A 27464-nucleotide genomic window follows, 5' to 3' on the forward strand; every position below is an offset into this window, starting at 1 on the left:
GAAAATTCAAATCAGCTGGGTTTTGGATTATTATTTTATTTGCATTCATGCAGATAAAAATCATCCCATCTGAGTCCCTATATGAGAATCGGATATCATATTTGTGAAACACTGAGGAAATCAATTAATGGAAATTAAATGTTCAAAGTTTTACAGTCTGACAGATACAATCTAGTCTGAAGTCACTTGGTGTCTGCAAGCACTTGTTAAGGAAGAACAATCAAAGCACCTAAATTGAATTGCTACTATCCAACAATTAGTTTATTGATTTAATTAAGAATGCCACCTTTTAATTTTCAGGTCATGATTGAAACATTTTCTGATTGAATGGATTAGATATTAACAGAATGACACATCTACCACAAACCCCCCGGAAAATAAAAACAGAATAAAGCAAACAATCAGGACTGAGAAGTGAAGTCTTACTCCAAAGAAGGCTTCATTCATAAATATGAAATAATAAATTGCCGGAGTATTTTTAATGGGTTACAGGCATCTGTTTCCAAAAAAGATGCCTTTTTAATCATGTTGCATTATGAATTCAGAGCATACAGGTTCTATTATAGGAAATCCAGGTTAACAAGTAAGAAAATTTGTAACATTAAAGATTCCATTGTTATCAGAGTAATGAAGTAATACTGATTGGAGATTCCCCGGTTACAAAGTGCTAGGTTTGTAGGAGAACATTTTTTTCTAAATATTGGGAAGCTAAGAAGCCGAGGTCAATATTTTCAAATTGAATTGTTATTAGGTCCCTTTCAAATCTGGAATCACTGCATGCATTTCAATATAATTAACTGTCATTCTGAATGTCAGATAACTTTAGAATTATACATGTTGATATATTTAGCATCCCACATGTACAGAACATGTTAGGATCTGACCCTACAAAATCTCACTTGCATGACTAGTCCTTACAGACCTGTTCTTTCACTGAGTTTGCACTGATGCCAGCGGAACTACTCACAGAGTAAGCTACTACACAATGTGTGTAAGGGTGGGTGAACTGGGCAGCTCCCATTAGTTTCTACTACTCATATGCATATGGTTTTGCAAGATCAGGCCCCAATCCTGTCTTATGCACATGAGTAGTTACATTTACGAAATCGCTTACACTTGCCAACATGCTGAATCTTACACACTTGAGTAGCTCTTTTGAAGTCAATGGGCATAAAGTCAGTCCTGTGCATAAACGTTTGCAGTGTTGGAAGCTCAGACTGTAAGCTCGTTAGAGCATGGAACATGCGCTTTTCCATGCTTTGTATCTCTGTGGCACTCTAGAAACGCTTAATAAAAATAAGCTGAATTCTGAGAATCTTGCTCAAATTTTACTCAGTCCCAAGTGAAGTCAATATAATACTGAGGAACAACAAAAACAGTGAATTACGGCCTCAAGATGCGGCCCAACAGCAATTAATAATTGCCGAGAGGGGTGTTCGCATACTATTTACACCGATAAATACCAACCCTTGCCAAAGTTACAGGATCTATCTTTTCTGACTTTGATACCTTACTGTTGGAACAAATTAGGTTTCACTTAGCAAATAGTCTCAAATTCCCTTCTCCCCAAATAACAAGCTCAGTATTGAGGCTACAAGTTTTGACAAAATCCAGCAGACATGAAGTCATTTACGTGATCTCCGTTTTCTAGAATTAGCAGCGTTTAAGGGGGTGTGTTGTTATTTACAAGATGCAAAGAAAGTTTTGAAACTCTCAGTCGTGAGAGATATTATTCTTTTTCAACCCTGCACGTTCTCCCAAATAATAATAATAATAATAATAATAAAGTAGAGCAGTGCACTCATGGCAACACTAAAAAGTGCTTCAAAAGGCCAGTGACTTAGGGAGACCAGAATAGCATCTAACTATTGCACAGTGCAGAAGAGTCGCCATTTCATTCTAATGAAAAAGTGCAAAATGCAGAAGTGTCGTATGATACTCACTGGCATAGGGAGAATTGGCAGCAGATCCATTGAGGAAGGTTGGAGAACCACCTAAATTTGACATTCCAGCATTCCCATAGCCGTTCATGCTTGTTGTGACGGAGTTGTAGTTTGTCTGCTGAGGGGTGGTGCTTGGCACATACCCATGAGGTGACACACTGCTTGAGTTGCGAGTAAAACCTTTTTGGAGAGGGGAAAAGGTTAAAGAGAAGTATTTCTAAACATCACCCTCCCCCCTCCGTTCCCAAAATCTGCAAAACTAAGACAGATGATGCAAACTACAGTAAAATACATCAGGCTTATTCTTCAGGGGTTGTTGGTAGGAGATCAGAGATGGACATAAGAACAAATGGATATAAACTGGCCATTAGGAAGTTTAGACTTGAAATTAGAGGAAGGTTTCACTCAGAGGAGTGAAGTTCTGGAACAGCCTTCCAAGGGGTCAAAAGACATATCTGGCTTCAAGACTAAGCTTGATAAGTTTATGGAGGGGATGGTATGATGGGACAGCCTAATTTTGGCAATTAATTGATCTTTGATTATTAGCAGGTAAATATGCCCAATGGTCTGTGATGGGATGTTAGAGGGGGTGGGATCTGAGTTACTACAGAGAATTCTTTCTTGGGTGTCTGGCTGGTGAGTCTTGCCCACATGCTCAGGGTTTAGCTGATCGCCATATTTGGGGTCAGGAAGAAATTTTCCTCCAGGGCAAATTGGCAGAGGCCCTAGGGTTTTTTTGCCTTCCTCTGCAGCATGGGGCAAGTGTCACTTGCTGGAGGATTCTCTGCACCTTGAAGTCTTTAAACCACGATTTGAGGACTTCAATAGCTTAGACATTGGTTAGGGGTTTGTTACAGGAGTGGGTGGGTGAAATTTGTGGCCTGTGTTGTGCAGGAGGTCAGACAAGATGATCATAATGGTCCCTTCTGACCTTAAGGTCTATGATTCTGCGGAGTTGGTGTATACATTTGGCCACAATTTTCAAAAGTGAGCAGCAATTTTGAGTGCCCAATTTGACACAAGTTAAAAGGACTCATTTTCTGAATGTTCTGGGTGCCCTCCAAAACCGCAAACCCCTTTAAAGTGTCCCTTTAAAGTGTCTCTAGCCACTTTTAAATGTAGGGCGTAAGACCTAGATAAATGAATTCTCCAAAGTTCTAAGATATCTGAATTAATGGTAGAGATGGAAATTAGCTGCAAAGTTTAAATCCAGATCCAGCTCCGAATTTCCACAGAATTGTGGGCAACAGGGTTGGGGAAATCATGTCTGGATGTAGGATTAGTTTTCAGACCCAACTATACTAGAACATACAAAATTCATTTCCACTTCTGAGAGATAAAACCCAAATGTTGCTGCTTGTCCCAGGGTGCCTTGGTAGAAAGTATGTTACATTCTAAAGTTATACATATATATTAATGTAATGTAAACTGATCTTTCAACCTTCCAGGAGAACACCCCCTTTTACTGGTGTTACCACCAAAATATATTCCAAACTTCATATTGGGAGAACTGGTCAAAAAGTGGGAGAGGGAACTGTGAAATCATTTGCACAAATACTTTTTTGAATCTGACAAAATGTGAGAATGTTTTTAAATTAAAAAACGATTATCTTCGCTCTTCAGCCAATTGAAAGAGGGGGAGGGGGAGAGGGAACTGTCCAGAAAATGTCTTTAAAAATCTTGCCTGATTTTTTTTAAGTTTCAAAATTTGATCACAATTTTAAAAATAGTCCCCAAAGTGGGTCTTACATAATGCAAATACTGAAGGGATATTCTTTCATTGTAAGGAAACATTTTTTAAGGCCCCAATTCAAGAAATCATCCCGTGTCGGGAAAGCATTGCATAAGTGCTTTCCGGAGCTGGGGGCAAAGTTATTAAGCAATCTATTATCCCTTGACAAAATCATGCATGGAATATGCAAGAGAATCATTCACTAGGCATGCTCCTTGCCTAGTGCAGAATAACCAGTTCTTGATTGACCTACATCCTTAGTGCCTGATCCTCTGACATTTGTCAGCATAGGGTGCATACAAAGAAGCAGCTATTTCTTTCTCTGACCCTGATTGGTGGCCTGTGAGGCTTCCGAGACGTTGACTGCTAGCTGACCACTAAAGGAATTCACTCCCATCATCCCTGCATGGACTGATGTGTTAGCAAGTGCTGGGAGCTGGTTGTGATTGCGGGGAACACTGTAGAGAGCTTCTGCAATATCCGCTGCTCTTTTCAGAATTATTTCCTGGAGAAGGGAAAGGAACAAATAAAAAGGATTGTCAAATTATCGTCCAACAAATGCAAGGAGATGTGTTCTGTTAAATGTACTAGATAACGGATGGCTCAAAGGCTCAGATTGGGTGGTTTGTTTCTAAATCAGTGGACTGACTCCACCCAGATAGTTAATGACAGAACATTGTTAACGTCTGATGAGACATACTGACCTCTCTGGGAAAGGAGTTGGAAGTCTCAGTCCAGGTCCACTTCCCAGTGGGCAAAGACAATTGGCACATCACAAAAACAATGGCACCCTGATTTTTAGAGGCCAAAGACTGAACAGGAATAGAGCCTAAACTACTCAGGGGCAAGGCACCGCAGATCACAGTGGCAGGGCAAGAATCTTACTATGCTGCTGCCCAAATTATACGATTTCTGGCAACCTGGGATAAAACTCTCCATGGCTGGGAAGGCAGCTGCTTATATGAGCAATAAATTCACACACTTCACTCCCCAGACCCAAACACCAACCGGCCAAAATGTTATGTTCTCTCATCCATTTGTCCTCCTCTCATGCTCTAATAACATGCTTATACCCTTAGCCATCAGTCCCGCACCAAAGCTCATTCAGGTTTTAGAGTTGCTCCAATAGAATACATTTACCTGGTTGTTATGTGGCATACCATAGAGCGCTTCCACTAAATCAGCAGCCCTCTTCAGTATCACTTCCTGTCAATATAAAACCAGATGTGCTCCTTTGAATTCAATAAACACAATGTAGGAAAAGCAGCTAGTTAGAATCTTTTTATATTGTTGTATCGGTTGCGTTATTTTTTCCAACCAGGGAGTCTTTGCAAGCAACAACTCAGCAAACATCGAATAGTGTTAAATCACTAGTTCATCCTATTCACACACATGCTTAATCAAGTCAAAAGGGTGAGTCTCATTGATGCTGCAAAATAAAATACATCACTCAATTGTCTCTGCCATCTGCACTATAAACCACTCATAGATTTATTGCAGAATACAATCCTGAGGTCATTTACTAGATTACTGCAATCAATGTCATTCAGAGCATGTTATGCATCCCTTAGATGTGTTTATTTCATTCTTAATTGCGTATCACAGGAATTGTGACCTTATCAGACAGGCCACAGTCAAAGGAGATCCAATCAGTCCTGTGCTACTGATAATGTAACATTCAACTTCTATGGTTTTGATGTTATGGGCCACAGTCATGATCATGTATGTGCAAGGGCTGCACAACAATATTATGGAGAGACAGAGCAGGGCTGAGAAGGGACTGCTGGCAGAATTCCCTACATAGAAGCATAATTTAAAACAATCCAGGAGCTGGTTCTGAATTTTGGGTATAACTCTACCTTTAATTTCCTTGTTTGTCACTTTCTCCATCTGCTCCTTTGTTTATCGTTGTTGTGGTTCTCTATGATGATATGTTTTAGGAAGAACTCTTCTTTCTTCCTCTCTCAAACTCTGTTGCTTCTTTAGTATTTTCTACTGACATCTGGGTAATACCATGTCTCCTTTGTTTATATTTTTAAGCATGCAAGAAGTCAGGCTAACAAGCCTGAAAGAAAATTTTTAACTGCATCTGCAAAATTTAGACCAAAGGAAATCTTCTTCTATATGATGTCAGAATATCCAGCAGATCTCTATTGGTCTGAAAAAAACCTACCCGTGCTCACACTCTTAAATACAAATGATGTTTCTGCTTTTCCCCATAGCTGAGTGTTTATTGAATATAGAAACACGAAGCCGCATCCAAATATATATTTCTGCAGGAGGTTTACAAATATAGATGCAGCACCAATTCTTAGGGTTTTTTAATACTTCTGTGTAAAGTTAAAAAAGTTTAACTTAAAATATTTTACACAATAGCTATATTTTATACCAAAAAGGAGCAGTAATGTAGCATATATTGTACACTCTGATCAGAAAATAGATATAATTGCATTCATTTTGCTGTCACCATAACCTCTTCAGAAATCGTCGAACAACTCTTCAAATGACAAGCTTTTAGATGCATATTAGCATTTTTTTCAATTTTAAATTATCTATAATATAAGATAAAACAGTTGTCATACGGCAGTAACTACATATGACATATATAATGTCCTAAATTCAAAAATGAGATGGAGGTTTTTTGAACTCCCGGTAAACATTTAGGCTTGCCTTAAGTTGCTATACATCCCCTTTCCAAAGCACACATTTCAATTATTTTTCATACATGAAGCGAAGTGCATTATATAATTGATGGATTTTGAATCAAGACATTTGAAATAATTTTCTAACAGTTAGGCAGCTACAGCCTTTGTCCTGTTTGTGTTGTTTGGCCATGGGAATTAATAATTTACTAGTATACAGAGAGAGTTTTAACAGAGCCTCTAAAAAATTGACCACCCTTATCTGCCTTGCATTAAAGATTCAAACTAAAGATCTTCTTGTCGAATTTTGTCTTTTCCAGCCCTAATTCAAAAATCAGGAAGCAATACAGAGTCTTCAAACTGTTTGGGTAATGTCTGTAGCCTAATATGTCACTATGCCAAATAATTAAAAATTAGTCAATCTCCCCACAACCCATCTTGATCATCTATGTAATGCTGAGCTAAAAATCCTTTGGATCGAGTCTGAGCAGAGATTGGGAGGTAGTGGAGGAAGGCCAGTGCAAAGCTCAAAACATGAGATCTTATTGCTACATCATGTAATGTGAAATGTGTTCCCACTATTAAGGAATTGGAAGTTATTTGATGCCATATCATATTGCATGTAAATAAAATTAATTTTCATCATGACTTATTGAAGTACATTTGACAAGTGGCACTGAACATTTCCAGCTCGTCCCAGATTATTTTTATAGCATCTCCAGAGTCTGTAAATGTGAGCTTCATGCTTTTTTTAACAACATTTTCACACAATAAAAGCCTTTCCTTGTATCTGACATTTTCAGATTACACAAGGCGGATGTTACACAAAAGCTCCTTTGTCAGGTAGTGGTCTCTTCTACTCCAGAACTGACCATGGCTCCTAAACACACAAATTCGTCTTCAATGCTACTATATATATTTTTAAGATATTAACTTGTTTTTGTTTTATGCCATTGAAACTTTTTCAGATCTGCTTAAATTACCAATGGTGCTAAAGTGATTATTTCAAATACAGAGGAGCCCCAAAAATCCTCGATAAGTTAGAATAACAGACCTTGCAAGGTGCTTGGATTGCAGTGACCAGAAAATTGTTCTCACCTCCATGTCATTACGCTCACAGTGAACTAGCCCCCGAGCATGTTTGTGTTCAGGATCTAATATATTGCCTTTCAATCAGAGCTGAGAGCCACCGAACACATAGACAGAACATGACGAGCAGGTCAGGAAAGCAATAAAGATTTTACAGAGCTGTCCAAGGTGCTAAATTTACTCAATAATGGGTTTGGCACCATAGTGTTAACCTCTCATTTACTACCAGTTTGAGGGACTAAATTGAAGTAGCTGACTTCATTTACCTTGAAATGTATATTTTATGACATTATGTAAGTAGATTGAAAGGGCACTACAGTTTTAACAATTTAAAGACTAAAGCATGTTTAAGATGAAACTTCAATATTTATTGTATGTTGCACTTAAAGTATATAGAATACTAAAATGTATTGATTAAATTTCTAAAAGATATTATAAAAAGGACAGCTAATATAAAAGATCTATGTCTTTAAAAATCAACTTGATACTGTATGTTACCACTGCAGTGGTGATGACAGACGGACTCTTTTTTTTTAATTGAAAAAAGAGTGAGACTGGCACGCTACAAAACAAAATCTCATGATAGGGTGAAGAGTTGATGTCCCAGATACTCTTTTGTTCACTGAAATTCTTCTTTGCTCTCATCTTGGGAGCCTAGATTTTCATGCTGTAAGTGGGCATCATCTAAAGGGCCTTCTATTTGAATATGCAAGTGAAAATATTTCTTGAGAGACAGAATATGACTAAAGCTAATATCTAATTTATGGAGGCCTTTGTAAGGAAAGCGTCACTCTTCTTGTTATTCTAAAAGTCTCCCTGCTTTTGGTTTGGAGTAAATGAGTACACAGAAATTAGCCTGTTTCAGGATAAGGATTTTCTTGCCTTTTCTTTGAAATAAGCATAATTTTGTTGTTAGAAAAATAATAAATGACCAAACTGGGAAAAAATGACATTAGAGCTGAAGCTCGTTGTATTCCAGCATTGCAGGTGGCTATGCCATCTAAACTAGACCCAACTTCCCCTTTGGGCCCCCAAATTGCAATCTGGTTTCTATTTTAGGGAAAAGTCAACACAGATGAATTATTTTTTAATTTGTGAAACAAAAATGCAATGGGGTGGTTGTGTTTTTGTTTTTAAACAAAACCAAACGCATTCTCAGCTCTCTTTCTTCTTGAAAATACTGGGGGATGGCATGTTTACATATGTGAACAGCAGCAGAGTCTCAGGCCTGGAAGCCCTGTAGCTACACGGTCCAACATTACTGCGGGAAGGATTTTATTATCACAGCAGAAGGACTGCGCTTTTGCAACACAGAATGTTAAATTCAAACTAAATCCACTTCTGGCTGAACTTACCTAAAGTGAATACTACAGCACTTGTCCAACTTTATTTGTGCAGCTTGTGATGTGAGTAACTCTCCAATAGGAATTCATCAAGACCATGACACACACTTTAAACTGAATTATAATCTCATATTAAAAAGTCTAGTGCTTTGTCTGCTATGCCACTTGTCTTCAGAATGAATAATATTTTCCATATATGGTTCACTGGGGTCAAATTTCATCATAATGACCAGTACGTGCCACTGTTAAGGAAGATGTGTTTCCATTCTTGATGACCTCTGCTTACAATGTTGCAATTAGTAAAAAGAATTACATATCCATCCCAATGTGGATTGTGGGTTTAACTGATGTCAGAGCACTCTTGAGTATTTTTAGCATTTTTAAAAAAATATTTAATCTAACTAAATCAATTACAGAATGTTTGAGGGACCTGTTAGAGCCACATGAATTTAGTCCAGCAGGAGCTGTCCACTGTACATGATGCTCATCAGCCACATATCGTATTATTTAGTCTACCAAAGGATTTATGTACTTGCAAAAAAAAGCTGTTCTAGCAAATCATGAGGCATTTATCTTATGTGTTGTCTAGATATCATATCACCTTCTAATGCTCTATTAGCATTGTAATACGAGAGAGCGCTCATTCATCTTCGGAGAGGTTACTCATGGATAATGATGTCATTCATACTTCCTCGACTCATCTCTGACCTATTGCTCTGCCTCCTAACTTCCTTATTTCACGGGGACTGACAGCACAAACCCACATGCTGAGCTAAAATGCTGAGTATAAGTTGCCAATTAGCTTCTTCTCTTGAAAAGTCACATTCTGAAATTTCAGATTAAAATGATAAATATTAAATACTTAATTATTTATTACTATTTTGTGATGGCTGAAGTGGCAGATGCTGCTTACTATGGATACTCTTACAATAAGACCAGTTTTTAGATTAAAAGAAATATGTATATAGATGTATTATTTCCTCACAACTTACATATGCATTTGAGTTCATAGGGTGTGTGTGTGTGTGTGTGTGTGTGTGTGTGTGTGTGTGTGTGTGTGTGTGTGTGTGTGTGTGTGTGTGTGTGTGTGTGTGTGTGTGAGAGAGAGAGAGAGAGAGAGATATGTAGTTATAAAGCAAGAGAACTCCTTTCTGGGTAAGGCGCACCAAAGAAAAATGATGTTTGGGTAGACAGCCAACAGGACTGCCAGTTAGAACATCACAGTTCTGAACTGCCAGTCCTTTAGCTAAACATTCAGGAGACTCAAAGCCATACTACAGCTGCCATTCTATGGATGTCCATGAACTCAGTGCCTCTTAGTGCACATTTCTTTATCTTATTGTTTTCAACATTTGCATGTGAAAAGAAAAATCATCTGTATAAGCAATTCAAAATGCAAAGAGATTTAATCCATTTAAAAATGAGGGGAATGTGCCAATGTAATGGGATTATAACTATAAAAAACACAACAGTGTAAAATGGCAGGACATATCCTTGAGTAGATGTTACAGTCACACTTGAACTAAAACTTGACTGAAGAACAAACAAAATCAGGGATATACATCCATGTTCCATAACTGAGTCTTCCCACTGAAGACGTGAACGCAGAATAGCTGCTATAAGGACCAGAGGGCAAATGAGGAAGAAAGTCAACTGGTAGAAATATGTCTGAGACAAAAAGGTACAGCTTAATATCAACTAGAGGATGATTATCCTGATTATCAGGAAAAGAACATACTGCGAGGAAGTAAAGAAGAATACCCTCCATAGAATGTCAGTCTGAAACACTGCTAAGATTAGGAAACAGAACAATTTTTCATATTATAGAGAAAGCTCTAGCCCTAATCTCTAGAAGGTAGGGACTCTATCAACAACTCCATCTCCTTAATTATGCAATCCAATCTTCCATCCCAGGATTAATTTGCCAGGAGGGAAACCTTGGGTGCCTCTAGTGGGTCACTGGAACACAAGGTAAATGGTGTCCAAATCAAAAATGGGTAAGTCCATGAGTGTTAAACTCAATGGCTCACAGAACACAGCCATCTTCCTGGAAGGGAATGCCCAGCTCTCATCAGAATACAGTGGACCTCATTCTATTCTCACTTATATTGCCTGCAAGGGGATTATTCCTCATTTACATCGGTGTAGCTGAAAGCATAATTGGATCAAGTATTTCTGAAGTTTAGAATCTTTTTTCTACCTGAAATTCAAAGGATTTGAATAGGTATATTTTAAATTCATTTCATACAATGCATTGCACTTGCATTCACTGGGTGATGCATGCAGATGTACATTTTCAAAACAATGCAAAATCAGCTCTGAACCTCCTTGCTTTGAAAATTTACCCCAACTATTTGTATTGGCATCTAGTCTATTTTGAAGTGGATGTTGGTCACTGAGTTTACTGAGGCTTTAAGGTTTGCTTTTCCTTATTGCATCTGTAAGATTTCCTGATAGCTCTTAAATCAGCTACTCTCAATGGTAATAACTTTCCTATTCCTTGAAAACAGTTGCAGTTGAGAGTGGCAAAAAAGGGAAAGTGTTGTTACTCTTGCTCTTATCTTGATCATTCTATACCCTGTGTATTTTTGGAAACTTGTCAAAGTTCCTTTATGGAAGAATAAGAATGTTTTGAATTATTTGGAGAGCATGGACTTACGCAAACATAAAAAGAATTTGATAGGAATGGCATCGTGAGTGTCTAGACATTGTATTGTGAGACAATGATTAAAAATACAGGGCTAGTGCTAGTACTTTCACAATCCTTACTTGGAAACAATTTTTATATCCTATTAGAAAGAATTATGAAAAATACTTGGGGCCAAAGTTTCAAAAAAGGCTTGTAATTTTTCAGGTGTACATAGTAGAATATAGAGAGATGATCAACTTCTTTGTGTGCGTGAAACATCTTTTCACTTGCAAATCAAGTAGGTTGAAATCTCTATTCTATCACTTGCATGCACAACTGTTTGCGCCAAGAGGCCAGGTTCAAATCCCCTTTAAAATACTGGCGATCCAGGTCAAATCAGAAGTGGGTGACGTGGTCCACTTCACTGGATTTCTGTCTATAAAAGAATCTAATTATAATTAGTATTACAAGGCCAGATCCTCAGCTAGTGTCTATCAGTATAGCTATCTAGCATTCAAAGTGTTAATTATATATCAATTGGCTTTTACTTAATTATTTCATCTTTTGAATTTTGTTTTTATTGGTGTATTTATCTTTATGAATATTTGCTGTAGATATAAAAAACCTGTATGATTAACTAGATATTTTCCAGAAACAAGATATAAACTCATATGTGCAATTGATTTAAAATCCCCATAAAACAGTTTTAATGAAAAAAAATAACTTAAGAGTGAAGTACTAAGATGAGAGGAATTGTCACATTTTTGGTCCAACAGTGAAGAGTTTTGGGGTTGTAAATCTACCATAAGAAGAGTTTCTAGTTAGGCGCTGGAGTACATGTTAGCTTTTAATGGTGGAATGAAAACTGAAAAATAAGCAGCAGTGAGATTTTGACCTACAATGATATTCCACTATGTTCTGCCCAGAGCGAGTGCATAAAAATGTTGAAATAGAGACTGGATTAATGTTGATCAGTTTTAGCATTACAGTTAAAACACTGCTCAGTCGTAACCCCTACAAATGAGTACGTTCACTTACATTTTATCATCAGTATAATTGAAAAAAGTCTCTCGAAAGGGGCATTCTCATTACAATGAAGGACCACTTCAGACCCAATTGAAATGAAAAGAAAGAACGTAGATTAGGTGTAGATACCAAGTGGTAATTTCTAGGGAAGCATAAAATGCCAAATGTGTAACAATTATATTTTACAACTATGTGTTCAAAGGACTTAATAGTCCTTTATGGCATAAAGAGGCTTTAGCTCAAGCAGAACTACTTCAGTGAAGTGCTTCCTAGCTTATGTTGTTAAAAGACTTTTTCAACTTTCTTGCTTACCGGCAACAAAAGACTCCCTCCCCCCAGCCCAATATACGTCCTTAAACATGTCACGCAGTACCACGTCAAATGCTTTACAGAAGTCTGCGTCTATTACATCAACACTATTACCTTTATCAACCAAACTTGTAATCTCAGAGTTAGTTTGACAGGATCTATTTTCCATAAAGCCTTGTTGATCTGCATTAATTACATCACCCTCCTTTAATTCTTTATCAGTCAAGTCCCGTATCAGCTGCTCCATTATCTTGCCCGGGATTGATGTTAGCCTGACAGTCTTATAATTACCCAGGTCATCCCATTTACCCTTTTTAAATATTGGCACAACAGTAGCTTTCGTCCAGACTTCTGCAACTTCCCCAGTGCTCCAAGACTTATTGAAAATTAACCTTAAGAGTCCAGTGAACTCCTCAGCCAGCTTTTTAAAACCTTTTGGATGCAAGTTATCTGGACCTGCTGCTTTAAAAATGTCCAACTTTAGTAGCATCTGTTTAATATCCTCCAGATACTTGTAGAATGGAATGAGTGTTATCACCATTCAGTGAGACTGTATCATCTGTTTTTGCCCAAATACAGAATAGAAATATTTATTGAAGACTTCTACCTTTTCTGCATTATTGATGGTTCTACCATTTTCATCTAGTCATGGACCAATACCATTGTCCAGATTATTTTTGTTTCAATATACTTTAAAAACTCCTCCTTATTGTCCTTAACTTTCTCCTTGTATCCCTTGGCTTCCCTTATCAATTTTTTTTTTACAATTCCTAACTTCTGATTCATATTCATTACTATCAACTTCCCTTTTTTCCTCCATTTGTGATATATATGCACACACACATATACACACACTTGTTTTTTTTATAGCTGCGTTCACTTATTCTCTAAACCAGGTTGGGTGGTTGTTGTTTTTTTTAAACGAGTGTGGCCTTTTTCCTCAATTGTGGCTTTTGGGGCATCTAGTAAGGTGTTCTTAAATGATTCACAATTACCATTCACATTTTTCTGATTAAATTCTTTCTGCCAGCTGATTTCAGTTGGATAAAGTATAGTTCCCTTGACGGCTCTGTGATATGAAAATAGGTATCACATTTCATACCAGACAAGGCTCCATTTTCAGTGGTGAATGAAACAATCACTGTTTTATAGTCGCTCTCAGAGTTGATTGAAAAAATACCAACAACAAATTTCACAGGAATGTTTTGAAATTTTTACTGCTTTTCCAAAATACATAAAAATAATATATATATATTTTTCAAACGTCAAAATATTTCAGACAGCTATCAGGCAAGATGAAAGCCCCAAAAACGTAATGAAAATTATCCAATAGTGTCAAGATTTTTTTCCAACTGAAATGTCAAAAACTTGAAATTTTGAAAAGTTTGACCAGTTCCAGTCTGCAAAGTGCTTGGTGGTCCTTTGGGCTGCAAGTCAAAAAAGCAAACAGAATGTTGGGAATCATTCTGAAAGAGATAGATAAGACAAAAAAATCGTATTGCCTCTATATAAATCCGTGGTACGCCCACATCTTAAATACTGCGTGCAGATGCGGTCGCCCCATCTCAGAAAAGATATATTGGAATTGGAAAAGGTTCAGGAAAGGGCAACGAAAATGATTAGGGGTATGGAACAGCTTCCATATGAGGAGAGAGAAATAAGACAGACTTTTCAACTTGGAAAAGAGACGATTAAGGGGCGATGTGATAGAGGGCTACAAAATCATGACTGGTGTGGAGAAGGTTAATAAGGAAGTGTTATTTACTCCTTCTCATAACACAAGACGTAGGGGTCACCAAATGAAATTAATAGGCAGTAGGTTTAAAACAAACAAAAGGAAGTATTTCTTCACACAGCAGACAGTCAGCCTGTCAAACTCTTTGGCAGAAGATGTTGTGAAGACCAAGACTATAACAGGGATCAAAAAAACCAAACAAAAACTAGATAAATTCCTGGAGGATAGGTCCATCAATGGCTATTAGCCAGGATGGGCAGGGATGGTGTCCCTAGCCTCAGTTTGCCAGAAGCTGGGAATGGGAGACAGGAGATGGATCACTTGATGATTCCCTCTGAAAAACCTGGCACTGTCCACTGTCGGGAGACAGGATACTGGGCTAGATGGACCATTGGTCTGACCCAGTATGGCTGTTCTTATGGTCTTAAGATACTATATCAAGATAAAATGATGAGGATATTTTCATTAATGAGCAGGCCTATAGCTCGTCCTATTGTGGGGATTAAAATAAAGACAACTTCTGAAATTCCTGCATCTTCAATACTGTATATGAAACAAAATTACATTACATAGGGTGGCATAGCTTTATATAATATTCCTGTGCACCCTCTCCACCTTCCACTGTCCAATATATTAATGTGAACACAGATCTATCATGAAAACAAAGCCAAAATGCATGCCCTTGTTTACAGAGATAGCATGAGACTGTACACTATTGTACTTAGAAGATGTTTCAGTCCAGAGGAGTTATATCACCATAAGTTACATGATTGACTTTTACAACAGAAAGGAAAGGCTGTACTCAAACAACTGTTATTGCCTCAATGGAAAAAAAATCAATGAAAGTAAAATGAACAAGAGATTTTTCTGAGTTGCAGTTAATACAGCTGAAGAGCTATGGATATTAAAAGGTCAACAAATAAATTAGTCCAAGTGTTATGAAATGAATGATTTGGCTTATAATTGTATTGAGAGCAAATTGTTCACTGCCTATTAGACCAGGTAATTTTTATCCATAGTGCCTCAATTACTGTTCCATAAGCAATAATATAGTTGTACGAGCTGTTGGTTCGATCGAGTGACCTCTGAGAAGCTGGCTGGGACAGCTGACTTTACTATGATGGATCACTATGCTTGATCTCCAAATGGTGCCAAACCTCCTTCCTATGAGAAGAGATCTCATAAAAGAAACATTACGGCCTGATTCATTTTACCAAAATGTCTGAGTTTTCAAGTGTCAGCAGTTAAGTATAGATTGTGAAGTCCTGTATTTCTTAGAAGAATTATGACAATGGCACCGTATGCTTCTAGCACACGCTGCTAAACGGCATCATGATGGTAAGAAGGATGCTCTCTGCTGCTCAACTGGAGTGTGTTGTGAGAATTGAGAAATATGCAGTGATAATATTTTATATCAGAGAGTGAACCACTGTATATCACCTGCAATTAAGTTTAGAAATGGTAACTGTAGGCTGGCTTGTTGATAATGCTTTACACTTCTAGAATGCCTTCTATCTGAGGATCTCAAAGTTCCTTATTACAAGAAAAGATGAAATTTCACAACACCCCAAGAAGGTAGGTATTATTTCCCCACTGCCCTGCATCACAGAGAGCCTTGCTATCTGCACTCAGCATAGCCTAGCTGTTTTCCTCAGCTGTTTCTGACAGGCCAGGCTGACTTAGTAGGTGGAGAGGTAAGGACCTTATTTGGGGAAACTTTTGTGGCTTATGAGGAAAGGTGCTTTTATAAAATATGTATAGGGCCCAGAGCCTGTGTAGGAGCTCAAGTAACTGAAACAAACAAATATTACCTAAAATATTAGCCCCATTTTACAGATGGAGAAACTAAGGCAAGGCTTGTCCAAGGTGAAACAAAAAGTCTGTTGTACAGCTAGGTATAGAACTAAATTATGAATCCCCCAAACCATCCTGCTCCTTACTCAACAGTAACATATCTAAGGTTATAACATGGTTCCTACAGGTACAACTAACATGAAGAGACAGTTTTTAGTGCACGAATTGCATAGGTAGTTACTGCAAATCTGCACACATCTTTTGAGCCTCATATTAAGGTGCGCTAGGAGAACATACCTCTGCTTGTTCCATTTCCTATATAATTCTGTCAACCTAATTGTGTACTGACTTCTCTGCAGAAGTGTTTGAAAATAACACAATTGGGAACAAATCCTGCTGTTTTACTCAAGTAAATAGGGATTATTTGTGAGAGCAAGGATTTGGCCCTGGTGCACATGGGGAAAAAATGGAAGGTTTAGGTTGAATATTAGGAAAAACTGTTTCACTAGGAGGGTGGTGAAGCACTGGAATGGGTTACCTAGGGAGGTGGTGGAATCTCCTTCCTTAGAGTTTTTTAAGGTCAGGCTTGACAAAGCCTTGGCTGGGATGATTTAGTTGGGGTTGGGTCCTGCTTCGAGCAAGGGGTTGGACTAGATGACCTCCTGAGGTCCCTTCCAACCCTGATATTCTATGATTATATGATTCATACAACTGCACCCCCTGCATTCAGGGAGCGGAGGAACTAAACGGGTCCGTGGAGTGGGGCAAAGTGCACCCTGTGAAAGGGACCATCATAGCTGCACTCCCAGAGCTCCTCCAGGACATCATGCTGGTCTATGAGACAATGGCTCCATGGACTTCCACCAGGGCAGTACACTGCCCCCTAAAGGTATGACTGGTCCCCGCACAGTGCAGCTATGTCACTGTTCCTCATCCACATACGTACAGAGTTGAAGATGTGATGGCAAGCTCTGAATTGCTGAATTGCCAATGCATAAGAAACTAAAACAATAAAAGCATAATTAGACTACACTGTACCATATACAACCAATTCCTGTTTCTATTGCTATGCCACTATATTTATGATAAATCACTAAACACAATTACTCTATTGGGAGGGCGATTTTCCGTTTCATCTCTCCATTGAGCAAAAGATGGCTGCGTGACTTGGGTCTGAATTTCAATTTTATCAGCGTACAGTTGAAGTGAATATTATTTGGCACAATGCAGTGTACAACGGAGCCACTAAATGGCTGATTTACTAAATTATTATTAGATGAGCCCTTGCTGTTCCCAGTGAAAGCGCAGTCACTGTCTCCCTTCATGGTGCGTTCAAATTGTTCTGTGTTTAAATATTCAGCATGAGGCTAATGTGAACTGATGAACTGAGACAGCAAACATTCACTTTCAATACAGACAGAGAGAGAGAGATGCAACATATCATGTGGCCTGCAGAGGTGAAAATGATTTATATTTAAGGATGTTGCTGCCTACTTCCATTACTTTAAGGTACTCTTAATTAGCATGGTGTTTGAATGAGTAATTCAGGGGTGTAGCGAAAACAGCTTCATGGTTATGGAGGCTTCAGAATTCCAATGAAGTGGTGCTTCAGTCTAATTCTCTCTCTCTCTCAGCAAAACCCTAGGAACGCATTTGCTGCCACCATCATTTCACAGTTCAGTGTGTGATTTGCAGCATGGAAGGAGCGTTAGCTGTGATCCTAACCTTACAATGAAATTTGGAGGATCAGCCTACAAATATGTTTGTGATATACTGTTTTGTAATTATATGACTTTTCCAGGGAAAAAAAAAGAAACAATTTCTTTACTGCCACCTGCTGGAGTTGACAATAACCCTTTGTCATACTAAAAGAACAAGCATCCTCACTTAGAGGACAGTTACAGCAAGCACTTAAAATACTGTGATCCAAGACACTTACAGTAGATTAGAATTTTTTATTGGTACTGTGTTGCCATAACAACATAAAGACAGCAGATGACTTAAGCTAAGCTTGCAAAGCAAAAGGCTGCTCATCTGGCAGTTAAAATGAATACAGTTCACTTCACAAGTTCTCCATATGGACCCTTAGTGTATGGTAATGAGGATACCATATGGTGGAAGAAAATGCACAGAGAACAATTGTGCTCTGCTGGATGAGTGCACTGGGTAGGAAGTTATGAGGAAACATGGGAGAGAGATTTGTGTGCTCTGTCGCTCAAGGGCTCTTTCAGAGGGGGCTCTCTCTTTTCTTAATCCACACCCTAATAGAGAGACATCTAGAAATGACAAAGAAACAAACTGCACATTTTGCAACATCATTCATCATGAACTGTCAGCTGTGTTTGTAAATCAGCTTGGTAAGATCTTATACATTTGTAATTCTTAAAAGGTAACAGTGCTAAGTTTTTAGACAAAGCGCAGGGAAATTTAAGCACTTCTGACAAGCAGAGACATTAGCGGTAATCATTTTAAAAACAGTTGCATCTTTTTTGCCTTCATGTTTAGCTGTAAATAATGCTGGAATGTATCAAAGCTTTAAAGGGGAGAGGGGGGAGAATGGAATAAATACTTTTTATATTTCCAAAAGGATCAAAAATAATTAATTGGAAGCTCATGTGTGGCAAGATTTACACACATGTGCAAGCGTGCACACACACACTATTCACAGTACTAACCAGATCCTAAACCTGGTAAGACAGCTTGCTAAAGGCTGCAAAGTCAATTTTGTACTACACATGCTTCATAAAAGATGAATATAAATGCATTAGTTAGATACGGTGAGCTAAATTAGAAGGTCAGGCAGGGCTGGAAGGGCTGAAAAATCACACAACCAATGACTGTAATTACTCTTTTTTTAAGTCTATTAAGTGGTGTTGTTCTATCAAGGCTCAGGGGTATAGGACATGAAGTACAAGATAAAGTAATGTGTATTTATTACTCCCACAGGATCAATTTACAAGATATTTTCAGCTCCATGGAGCAAAATACACAAATGCAGCCTTTGTTACTTTCCTCAAACTGGGGTTTATTTTCTTTAAAAGCGCTACTGCTTGAAGGAATCATGTTTACCTGGTTAGTGTCTTCCTGCCTCCATCATTTCATTGTTGTAGGGTTTTTTTTAAAAAAATTGGGGAATCTAAGATTACAGGGATCATCATCCTTGGTTGTTCAAACAAGTGGCTCAAGTCACTCATGTGGAATGGGCTGATTTAATCTAGAGGGTCCAGACCCAATCTAGAAACCTGCCCTCGGGCTGGAAGAGTGAGGAAATGATGCATAGATCCCTGTCATGCTGCTAGCCCGCACGTATTAAAGTTTTGTCACAGATTCTAAATGACACCATCTGCTCTAATCATTTGCTGAGTAAATGCTGACCCAATTATAAAGAAAACTCACTGAAATGTGTACGCAGGCTGCTGACCTTCGGAAAAGTAAGGGCTCTTTGCCAGAAGTTTGTATCTGACTCTGCCCTTCAGCTATACGCCTGTCACTGTTTCTGAGCTCTCCCGTGTTTCAGACCCCACATAGTCCCAGAAAAAGAAAACCCCACAGCCCACCACAACACTTTGATCAGGAGATTGCCCTTTAAGGGTGAAAGTTTTCAAAGCTGCTGCCTCAGGCATTTGACTACTCAAATCTTGGTGGTTTTGAACATCTCACCCTAAGGGTAAGTCTACCCTGCACATGCCTTATGGCGGTGTGTAGAGTACATACACTGCACAGCCCACCTAGTACTGGTATGAGCAGCAGTGTAGAACGCCAGAAAATCACTGCAAAGGTGTCAGGACCAGCCTTCACTCTGCTCCCGCGTCCCTATCCCAGCCTAGTGGTTAGAGACGGTCATCACATCTCACGTCTTCACTGTCAGCGTAGGGAGTCCAACAGTAGCTTGTGGTGCCGTGAGCCACATCCTCCCAGCCACCCTCTGTTCAGTGCAAAGGAAGAAGAAATGCCCCTTAGGTTATGTTTTATGGCTTGGGGACTGGCATGGGAGAGGGTCCATGAGGGAAGGTGGAACACCGCCTCACAGGCAAAGAGACTGCTGTGAGCGCCACTCTCTCCTCCACAGGGACATAAGCAGAAATAAAGCCCCTGTTCAGAGGATACAATGTGCAGCGCAGGACAAGCAGGCTAAAGATGGATTGCTGGATTGTATCAGCGGGGTAGGATCTCTGACCCCTATTGGGAGGGTAAGCAAGGTAGATACGAGTTGCTTCTCACATACCTAGTGAGCAATCACAATCTTAAGTACAGTGGTAGCCAGCAGTTGCCAGCAATGACAAAAAAACATACTTGGCATTAGTTTGCACAGAGCAGTGAGAGAGAAAATAAGCATCACGTTTTTACAGACAATCATTTTTTTCATTCATAGATTCCTAGGCCAGAAGAGACCATTGTGATCATCTCATCTGACCTGTAGAACACGAGCCAGAGAACTTCCCCCAAATAATTCCTAGAGCCGAGCATTTAGAAAAACATCCAGTCTTGATTTAAAAGTTGTCAATGATGGAGAATCCACCACACAACTTGGTAAATTATTCCAATGGTTGTTTATTCTTTGTTAAAAATGTATGCCTTATTTCCAATCTGAATTTGTCTAGCTTCAAGGTCCAGCCGTCGTTATATTTTTGAAGAGCCCGTTATTGACTATTGGTTCCCCGTGTAGGTATTGTCCTCAAATCACCCCTCAGCCCTTTTTTTTTAGGCTACATAGATTGAGCTCGTTGAGTCTAACACTACACAGTAGGCTTTCTAATCCTTTAGCCATTCTCGCGGGTCTTCTCTGAACCCCAACCAATTTATCAACATCCTTCTTGAATAGGGGGTACCCGAACTGGACATAGTATTCCAGTAATGGTCCCAGCAGTGCCAAATACCGAGGTAAACTAACTTCTCTACTGCTGCTTGAGAGTCCCCCGTTTATGCATCCCTTCACTCTTTTAGTCACATCACCACACTGGGAGATCTCATGTTCAGCTGATTATCTATCGCAACCTCCAAATGTTTTTCGGAGTCACTGCTTCCCAGAATAGAGTCCCACACTCTGTATTATGGCCTAAACTCTTTGTTCCTAAAGTCTTGTAAGTCAAAAGTAACTAGGGGCCAATTCACCTGAACCGCATCACCCGCTGCTCCCTGGAGACTATGCATGGGAAATCGTGTCTGGCAAGGAACTTTCTGTGTAAGAGCTGGTGAGGAAGGGGGTGTTTAAAATCTACCTCATAATGGAACCTGCTTTACAACTATCTGTGAAGTTGCTAGCATAGCTCCAGAATCTCCCGGTGCCTGCCCGAGATTTATCTTAAAGTAAATAAATGAAATGTGCATGTGATTTAAACCTCTTTACAGACTTCCACCGCACACGTGTGTGCAAGAACCAAGATCTGAGTGTGTGAGAGAGAGAGTGATCACACACACACACACACACACATTTCCCAGCCCCATGGAGCAGGCCTTCTCCAGTCTCCACCATAGGGGTTGTGATACAATCCCTCAGCTCTAGCATCCCACTAGTTCTCTTTACTTCTCTCTGGAGAGCTCTTGCTCCCCCACAATCTGCCTCATCGATGTGTTGGCCAGGAAAGATTTCTACCCAACTCACCCCAGGTGGCTGAGCTGAATCCAGGGATAGAAGGTCCCCTCCACCACCCTTGAACTGGCTCTGCTCATGGAATGTGTGTCCAGGCACATCTGTTAGTGACCCCTCTAGTCAGCTGGCTTCTTTGCCCCTGATCTGCCCCTGTGCATGAGAGAGAAGCCTCCTCCCCTCAGCCGGCTATTCCGCCTCTCCATCCCCCCCACACCAGCTTCCATTCCTGCTTCTCCAGAAACTGTACATTTAAAAAAAAAATTCAGGCCAGATTTTCCATGGATCTCAGCACCCAGCAGCTCCTCCCGTAACCAACGGTGGGAAAAGGGAGTCTGAATTCTCTGTTGTTCTCAATGGAAGTTGCTGGGTGGGTGCCGAGCCCTTTTGAAAAACTGGCCCAGCGGTTTTAAAGCAAGAGGAGACCAACGCTCTACTGTAGGATATCACAATCCCTGGGGCCACAGATGTTGCTGCTACATTCCTCCTCTGGTGCCCTGCAGAGCAGAGAGCATGCACTAAGAGTCAGCATCACGCTCCCACCAGGACGACAGCTGCTGCCATTTCTTAAAAGATGTCTATTTCGTCAATAATGCTTTAATGGAACAATGGCCTTCAGTCCCTAATGGCAGTTATGGAAACGTGTGGGGTGGGGGAGGTTGATGGAAAAGCACAGCATACAAGGCTCTTAACATATGGGAAGCGCTGATACACTGAAATGGCAATGGTTAAAAAATAAGAAAAGCAACATCTAAAGCTCTGAGCACTATTCTCCATTCCCTTCTCTGCCCCCCTCCCATTTTCCTTCTTCACTCCTGGTGCTTCTGTCCATCTTAACATCCAAAGCCAGATGGCCCTCAACTCTCATTTAAGTAGTCACTGACAATTGCCTGCCGTGGAATCCTGCCAAAGCCTGGCCTCGTTTTAATGACTACGGAAGAGCATCGCGCAGCATTCAGCCTGCACACAAACTCCCTGCGTCCTTGATTAGGATTCTGGAGCCAGCAAATGGTGTTGGGAATGACCCATCAGTGCCTTAAATGCAGAAGCCGACATGTGCCAGCCCCTGCTGCATTCAGCCTCTGTGCACGGCATGTTAATGAGTCCTGAACTTGAGGCCCAACCTTCAAGCTCTCTCTAACACAGCTGCCAAAGACGTGTATCCTCCCCTTGCCTCCCTCTAGGATCTTACAGGAACACTGGTTCCATCCAGGGGCTCAATTATTCCTTGAAATAGGAAATTGGTAACTTCTTCACTGTCTGATTTACACAAGCTCAGATCACACCCGGAATACAGAAAAGATGATTTCCCTTGATCTAGCGACTTCATGGAAGACCAGTCAAGTAGGAGGAAACACACATAGGACAGCAGAAAAATGCTGGGTTACCTGGACCACATTTCAGTAATCCCCGGAACCTTTCACTCAAGGATCTAAAAGCACCCAGCGAGCATTAATTATTTAAACCTCAAGGCATCCTTTGTGAACTATTAACATCCTTCTTATACCGAGTGGAACGCCAGGGAACAGCGGTGCAGTGAAGTGGCTTGCTCAGAATGCCAGGGGTGGAGCTGGGAAAAGAACTCAGGAATCTTGATCCTCTGCCCCATGCACTAACCTCAAACCAACTCCTTCTCGCTACCCAGAGGAGGAAATGCAAACTACGACATCTTAGAAGGTGACGGATGGAAGAGTGTGTTAAAAAAATAATGCAGGCGGCACAGCCAATGAATTTGCACCCAGGTGAAAATAGTTAGCAGCTCACGAGAAGTGGGACAAACCTGACGAGTCCAGATTTCATTCTGAACCTCTGCAAAACCACCACCACTACGACTGCATGGCCAAGAACTGCAGTGAGGGCCAAACTTGTGGGTTGAGAAGGAAGATCTCCCCCTTTCAATCTGCCCTCTGGCCTGCTGGGCTAGCATGCGGTGGGAATGCTCTAATTCAGGCAATGTGTGAGTAGTGGACTCAGCTCCTGTGCATGGGCTGCTTTTAACAATGTAGAAATTCAGACATTCTCTGTAGGATTTCTCACACCTGAACCTCAAAAACCTTCTGCTGCCAGTTACTCTTGTGTGATTCCTTGCTGTCACAATGAGAAAGGCCATAATGTAACTGAGATGAGTGTCAGAAGAGGTAGATGAATAAGCAAAATTAGATTTTGCCCTACAAAGAGGTTAGGTTCTTCCTATGCAGTAAAAGCCATTGCTTTATACTAGGAGCCTGCAAACTGCTAGGACTCAGATTCTGGTATGGCCAATGCTGCAGTGAACCCAAACTCAAATTGCACAGCCGTATCACACCACCGGCCCAGGAGGGCACATCCTGCAGTAGCCCACCCATAAGCATTCGTGGCCGGAGAGGAGATTGATAGCCCATTGCCATATCAAATCTGCTAACCCAAGCGGAAAAGGTTTGGCCCTATTTTACATTCAATCTGTTTAAAAACAGAAAACAAGGCTCTGCTATTTAGTTGGAAATTTGAGTCCAGAACAATCTTATGACTTCTGCACCCTTTAGGCTTGCAAATCCGGAGTGCATCAGAATCACGTTGTTATTCTCTGGCAAACAGCTTCTCTCCGTGGGCATCCTTGGCTGCAGAGATATGCTGCGCTCACAAAAGGCTCATGCAGAAGTAGGATGCTGTTTATCCCCTAGGGAGGATTGCACCTCTGAGGAAGCAGTCCTAGGTACAAAAGCATGCCGCAAACCTGTCTAAAAAGCATGCGGATGGGGGAGAGGGTGGTAGGAGAAAAGTTTTTTGAGGGCGAATGAAGCCAATGAAAACCCGTGCTCCAGGACAGCATGTTTTCTTCTCATTTCTCAGGAGGCAGGAAGGAAGGGCAAAAAAAACAAAACAAAAAAACCCACGCACCAATGCCTGAAGCCTTCCCAATCAAAGAGAACGGAGAGCTAGCAAGACATTTAAAATAACTCATCTAATTTCATTTCTGTGTCAACAGATAGTACATAATAATGCGAGGATGCTTATTAACTTTTTTCCATTTCAAAGCACTTCACAAGCACTATCATAGCTCCGTTGTGAGCACCGAGATATCCCAATATTATAGCTCAGGAGACTAATGCAGAAAAGTCAAGGGATTTTACACAGGGGTACAGAGGGAGTCAGTGTCAGGATAAAACTTCGAACTTCCCAATTCTCCTCTGCCCAATCACTTACTGTTGCAGGACTGAAGTCAATGGCAGTTTTTTTCCAATAACTTTGAATGGCGCAGAACTGATCGCTAAGCCACTTGCCTCCATCTCTCATCAGGCGTTGCAAAAACTTCCCCAAACACCCTGTGCTGGCCGGTGGCAAGCTGCACAGTGGGATACCTACCCACACTGCACTGCACTCTGCATCGATACCAGCGCTCCCAATGAGGACACTCCCTGCCGACACAAGGAAGCAAGTGTGCCCATGCACAAGCGATGTAATAACTGCGGCAGCTGTATGCCGACATAACAGGATGATGTAATTTTGTAGTGTAGACATGGCCTGATTATTTCAGGGTTACTGAAACAACGGCGTGTACTGTTATATTAAATGGAGACACATGGCTGAACAGAAAATGACACACACTCACAGTGGCTTGTGCTCCTCTGATTTATACAGTGGTAGAGTTCTCAGTGTAACTTTGCAAGATATGACTGCAATACCAGCCACTGCTAAGACAAACATCATCAAGTTATCCAGGTCTAACTTTGCTGAAATGTACAGAAGGCTTGTGTTCCCAAATACCCACAATACCCCATGATGGTGTGGAGTGTTCCTGCACATTACTACCTGCAATGGACCGTGCCTTTAAGACCTCCAGACACAGCACACATAGGGTGACCAGATGTACTGATTTTATAGGGACAGTCCCGATTTTTGGGTCTTTTTCTTATATAGGCTCCTATTACTACCCCGCACCCTGTCCTGATTGTTCACACTTGCTGTCTGGTCACCCTAAGCACACTCCAGGCAGCGGACAGGCTAGCTCCAGTTGTGATGCAGGCCATGTGCAATGTCCAAGAAGGCTGCAGTGAAGGTTTGTTAGTTGAACCTTCTGGGCAGAGTGTCTATGTGAGCTGCCACCGATGCCAAACCAGGACATTACATTAACAGCCAGACTGGTGGGTTTCTTTGGTAAAGGGGAAAGTGCTTATTTTCAAACAGAGACCAGGCAATCCCACCTTTGCCATATTTAAACAAAGAAAAAAAAACTTTGGTGCTGACCTTTGGCAAGCGTTCGGGGTCACCAGGGTGCCGCGGGATAACCTTCTGTAACCTTTGGAAACCGTAGTCAATGGTGGGCTCGTTCAGGGCTGAAATGACAACAAACATCATGAGATGACAAACGGCACGCAAAGAGGCTCAGTCGTGCTGGGTAACAATTAACAATGCATCACAAGATCAGAAAACGATCAGAGCTAAACCTCTCATTGCTCTTTTTTACTTAAATCAGCAATGACTGTGAAGTCTTGCTTCAAGCACTGTTTGAGGTTAGTTTTGAGGCTTTGGTTTAAAAAGAAACAAAAACCTTCCTTCTCAAGTATCTGTGACAAGGTTGCTGCAAAGTTTCAGGGCTTTGTAAACAGCTCCTGAGTAAGGAGCAATTGGTATCTCTGCAAGCCTTGATAAATTCATTTGATAAATGCTTTGCACCCTGCGTTTCATTTGTTTCTCTTTTCAAGTTAGAAGGAAAGTCCCTTTTGATTGGAAGACAAAAGGACAAAGCAAAGAGACTCACATTCTCACATACTATTATGTATTCAGACCACCTGTATGTAAAGATCACGTACATTTTCATTGTAAACTTTTGTGCACTTTTGTCACAGCAAGGGCTCAATTCTGCACCCACTGGAGTTAATTGCAAAACTACCGTTGACTTCAGTGGTCCAGGATCAGCCCTCAAATTATCAACACTTGAATTGACACCTACTGAGTTTATTTCGTTTAACATTGCCATTTGCATTTTTAGGGTTTTATCCACAGTCATCAAGGCAAAGGAAAAGGGAAGAAAGAGGAAGATTTAAATTCTCATGAGAATGTGGCATTAATAGCACTGATAGAGGCCCTGATTCAGCACATCGGCTTTGCATTTGCTTAACTTTAAGCATGTGCTTCAGCCCATCCCTACTCAGCAAAGCAGTCGAGCAAGTGGGGTTTGTTACAGGAGTGGGGGGTGAGATTCTGTGGCCTGCCTTGTGCAGGAGGTCAGACTAGATGATCATAATGGCCCCTTCTGACCTTAAAGTCTATGATTCTATGCGCTTACTGTGGTGTTAGTTGTGAATGTTCAGAACCTCTGTTCAGTGTGGCCACTAGGGGGCACACACTACAGAGATAAGACTCTGTGAAAACAGGAAATGAAGCCTTGCATTCACCTTGAATTCACCTTTTGGGTCTCTAGCATCTCCACACTTAATTTAAAGCATTGAGGTCAATGGAACTTAAGTGCTCTGCTGGGCTGGAACCAGAGTCAAGCACTCTCAAGCCTCCTTACACAGTTGTCAGCGTATCTTGGCCTGTCCCAACCAACACACCCTGCCATTTCAGTCTCTGACCGCTCCTGAACTGTGAATGCACCTGGCATTGACTTCCCTGGTGGCTTCATTATGAGGACTATGATCTTCTTGTGACTAGA

General features: G+C 40.5%; 1 protein-coding gene across 7 annotated transcripts in view; it reads right to left on the reverse strand.

The window, feature by feature from the left end:
• EBF1 (EBF transcription factor 1) overlaps positions 1-27464 on the reverse strand; it is a 317339-nt gene that overhangs the window by 12951 nt on the left and 276924 nt on the right. For all 7 annotated transcript variants that reach the window (XM_045028556.1, XM_045028555.1, XM_045028554.1 and 4 more), the window contains exons 11-14: positions 26054-26142; positions 4816-4881; positions 4003-4180; positions 1944-2123 (exon numbers count right to left, since the gene is read on the reverse strand). In XM_045028556.1, coding sequence (XP_044884491.1) covers positions 1944-2123; positions 4003-4180; positions 4816-4881; positions 26054-26142 — 513 coding nt within the window. The remainder of the gene's footprint in view (positions 1-1943; positions 2124-4002; positions 4181-4815; positions 4882-26053; positions 26143-27464) is intronic.

This window comes from Mauremys mutica, chromosome 8 (assembly GCF_020497125.1).
Source record: "Mauremys mutica isolate MM-2020 ecotype Southern chromosome 8, ASM2049712v1, whole genome shotgun sequence".
Lineage (NCBI taxonomy): Eukaryota > Metazoa > Chordata > Testudines > Geoemydidae > Mauremys > Mauremys mutica.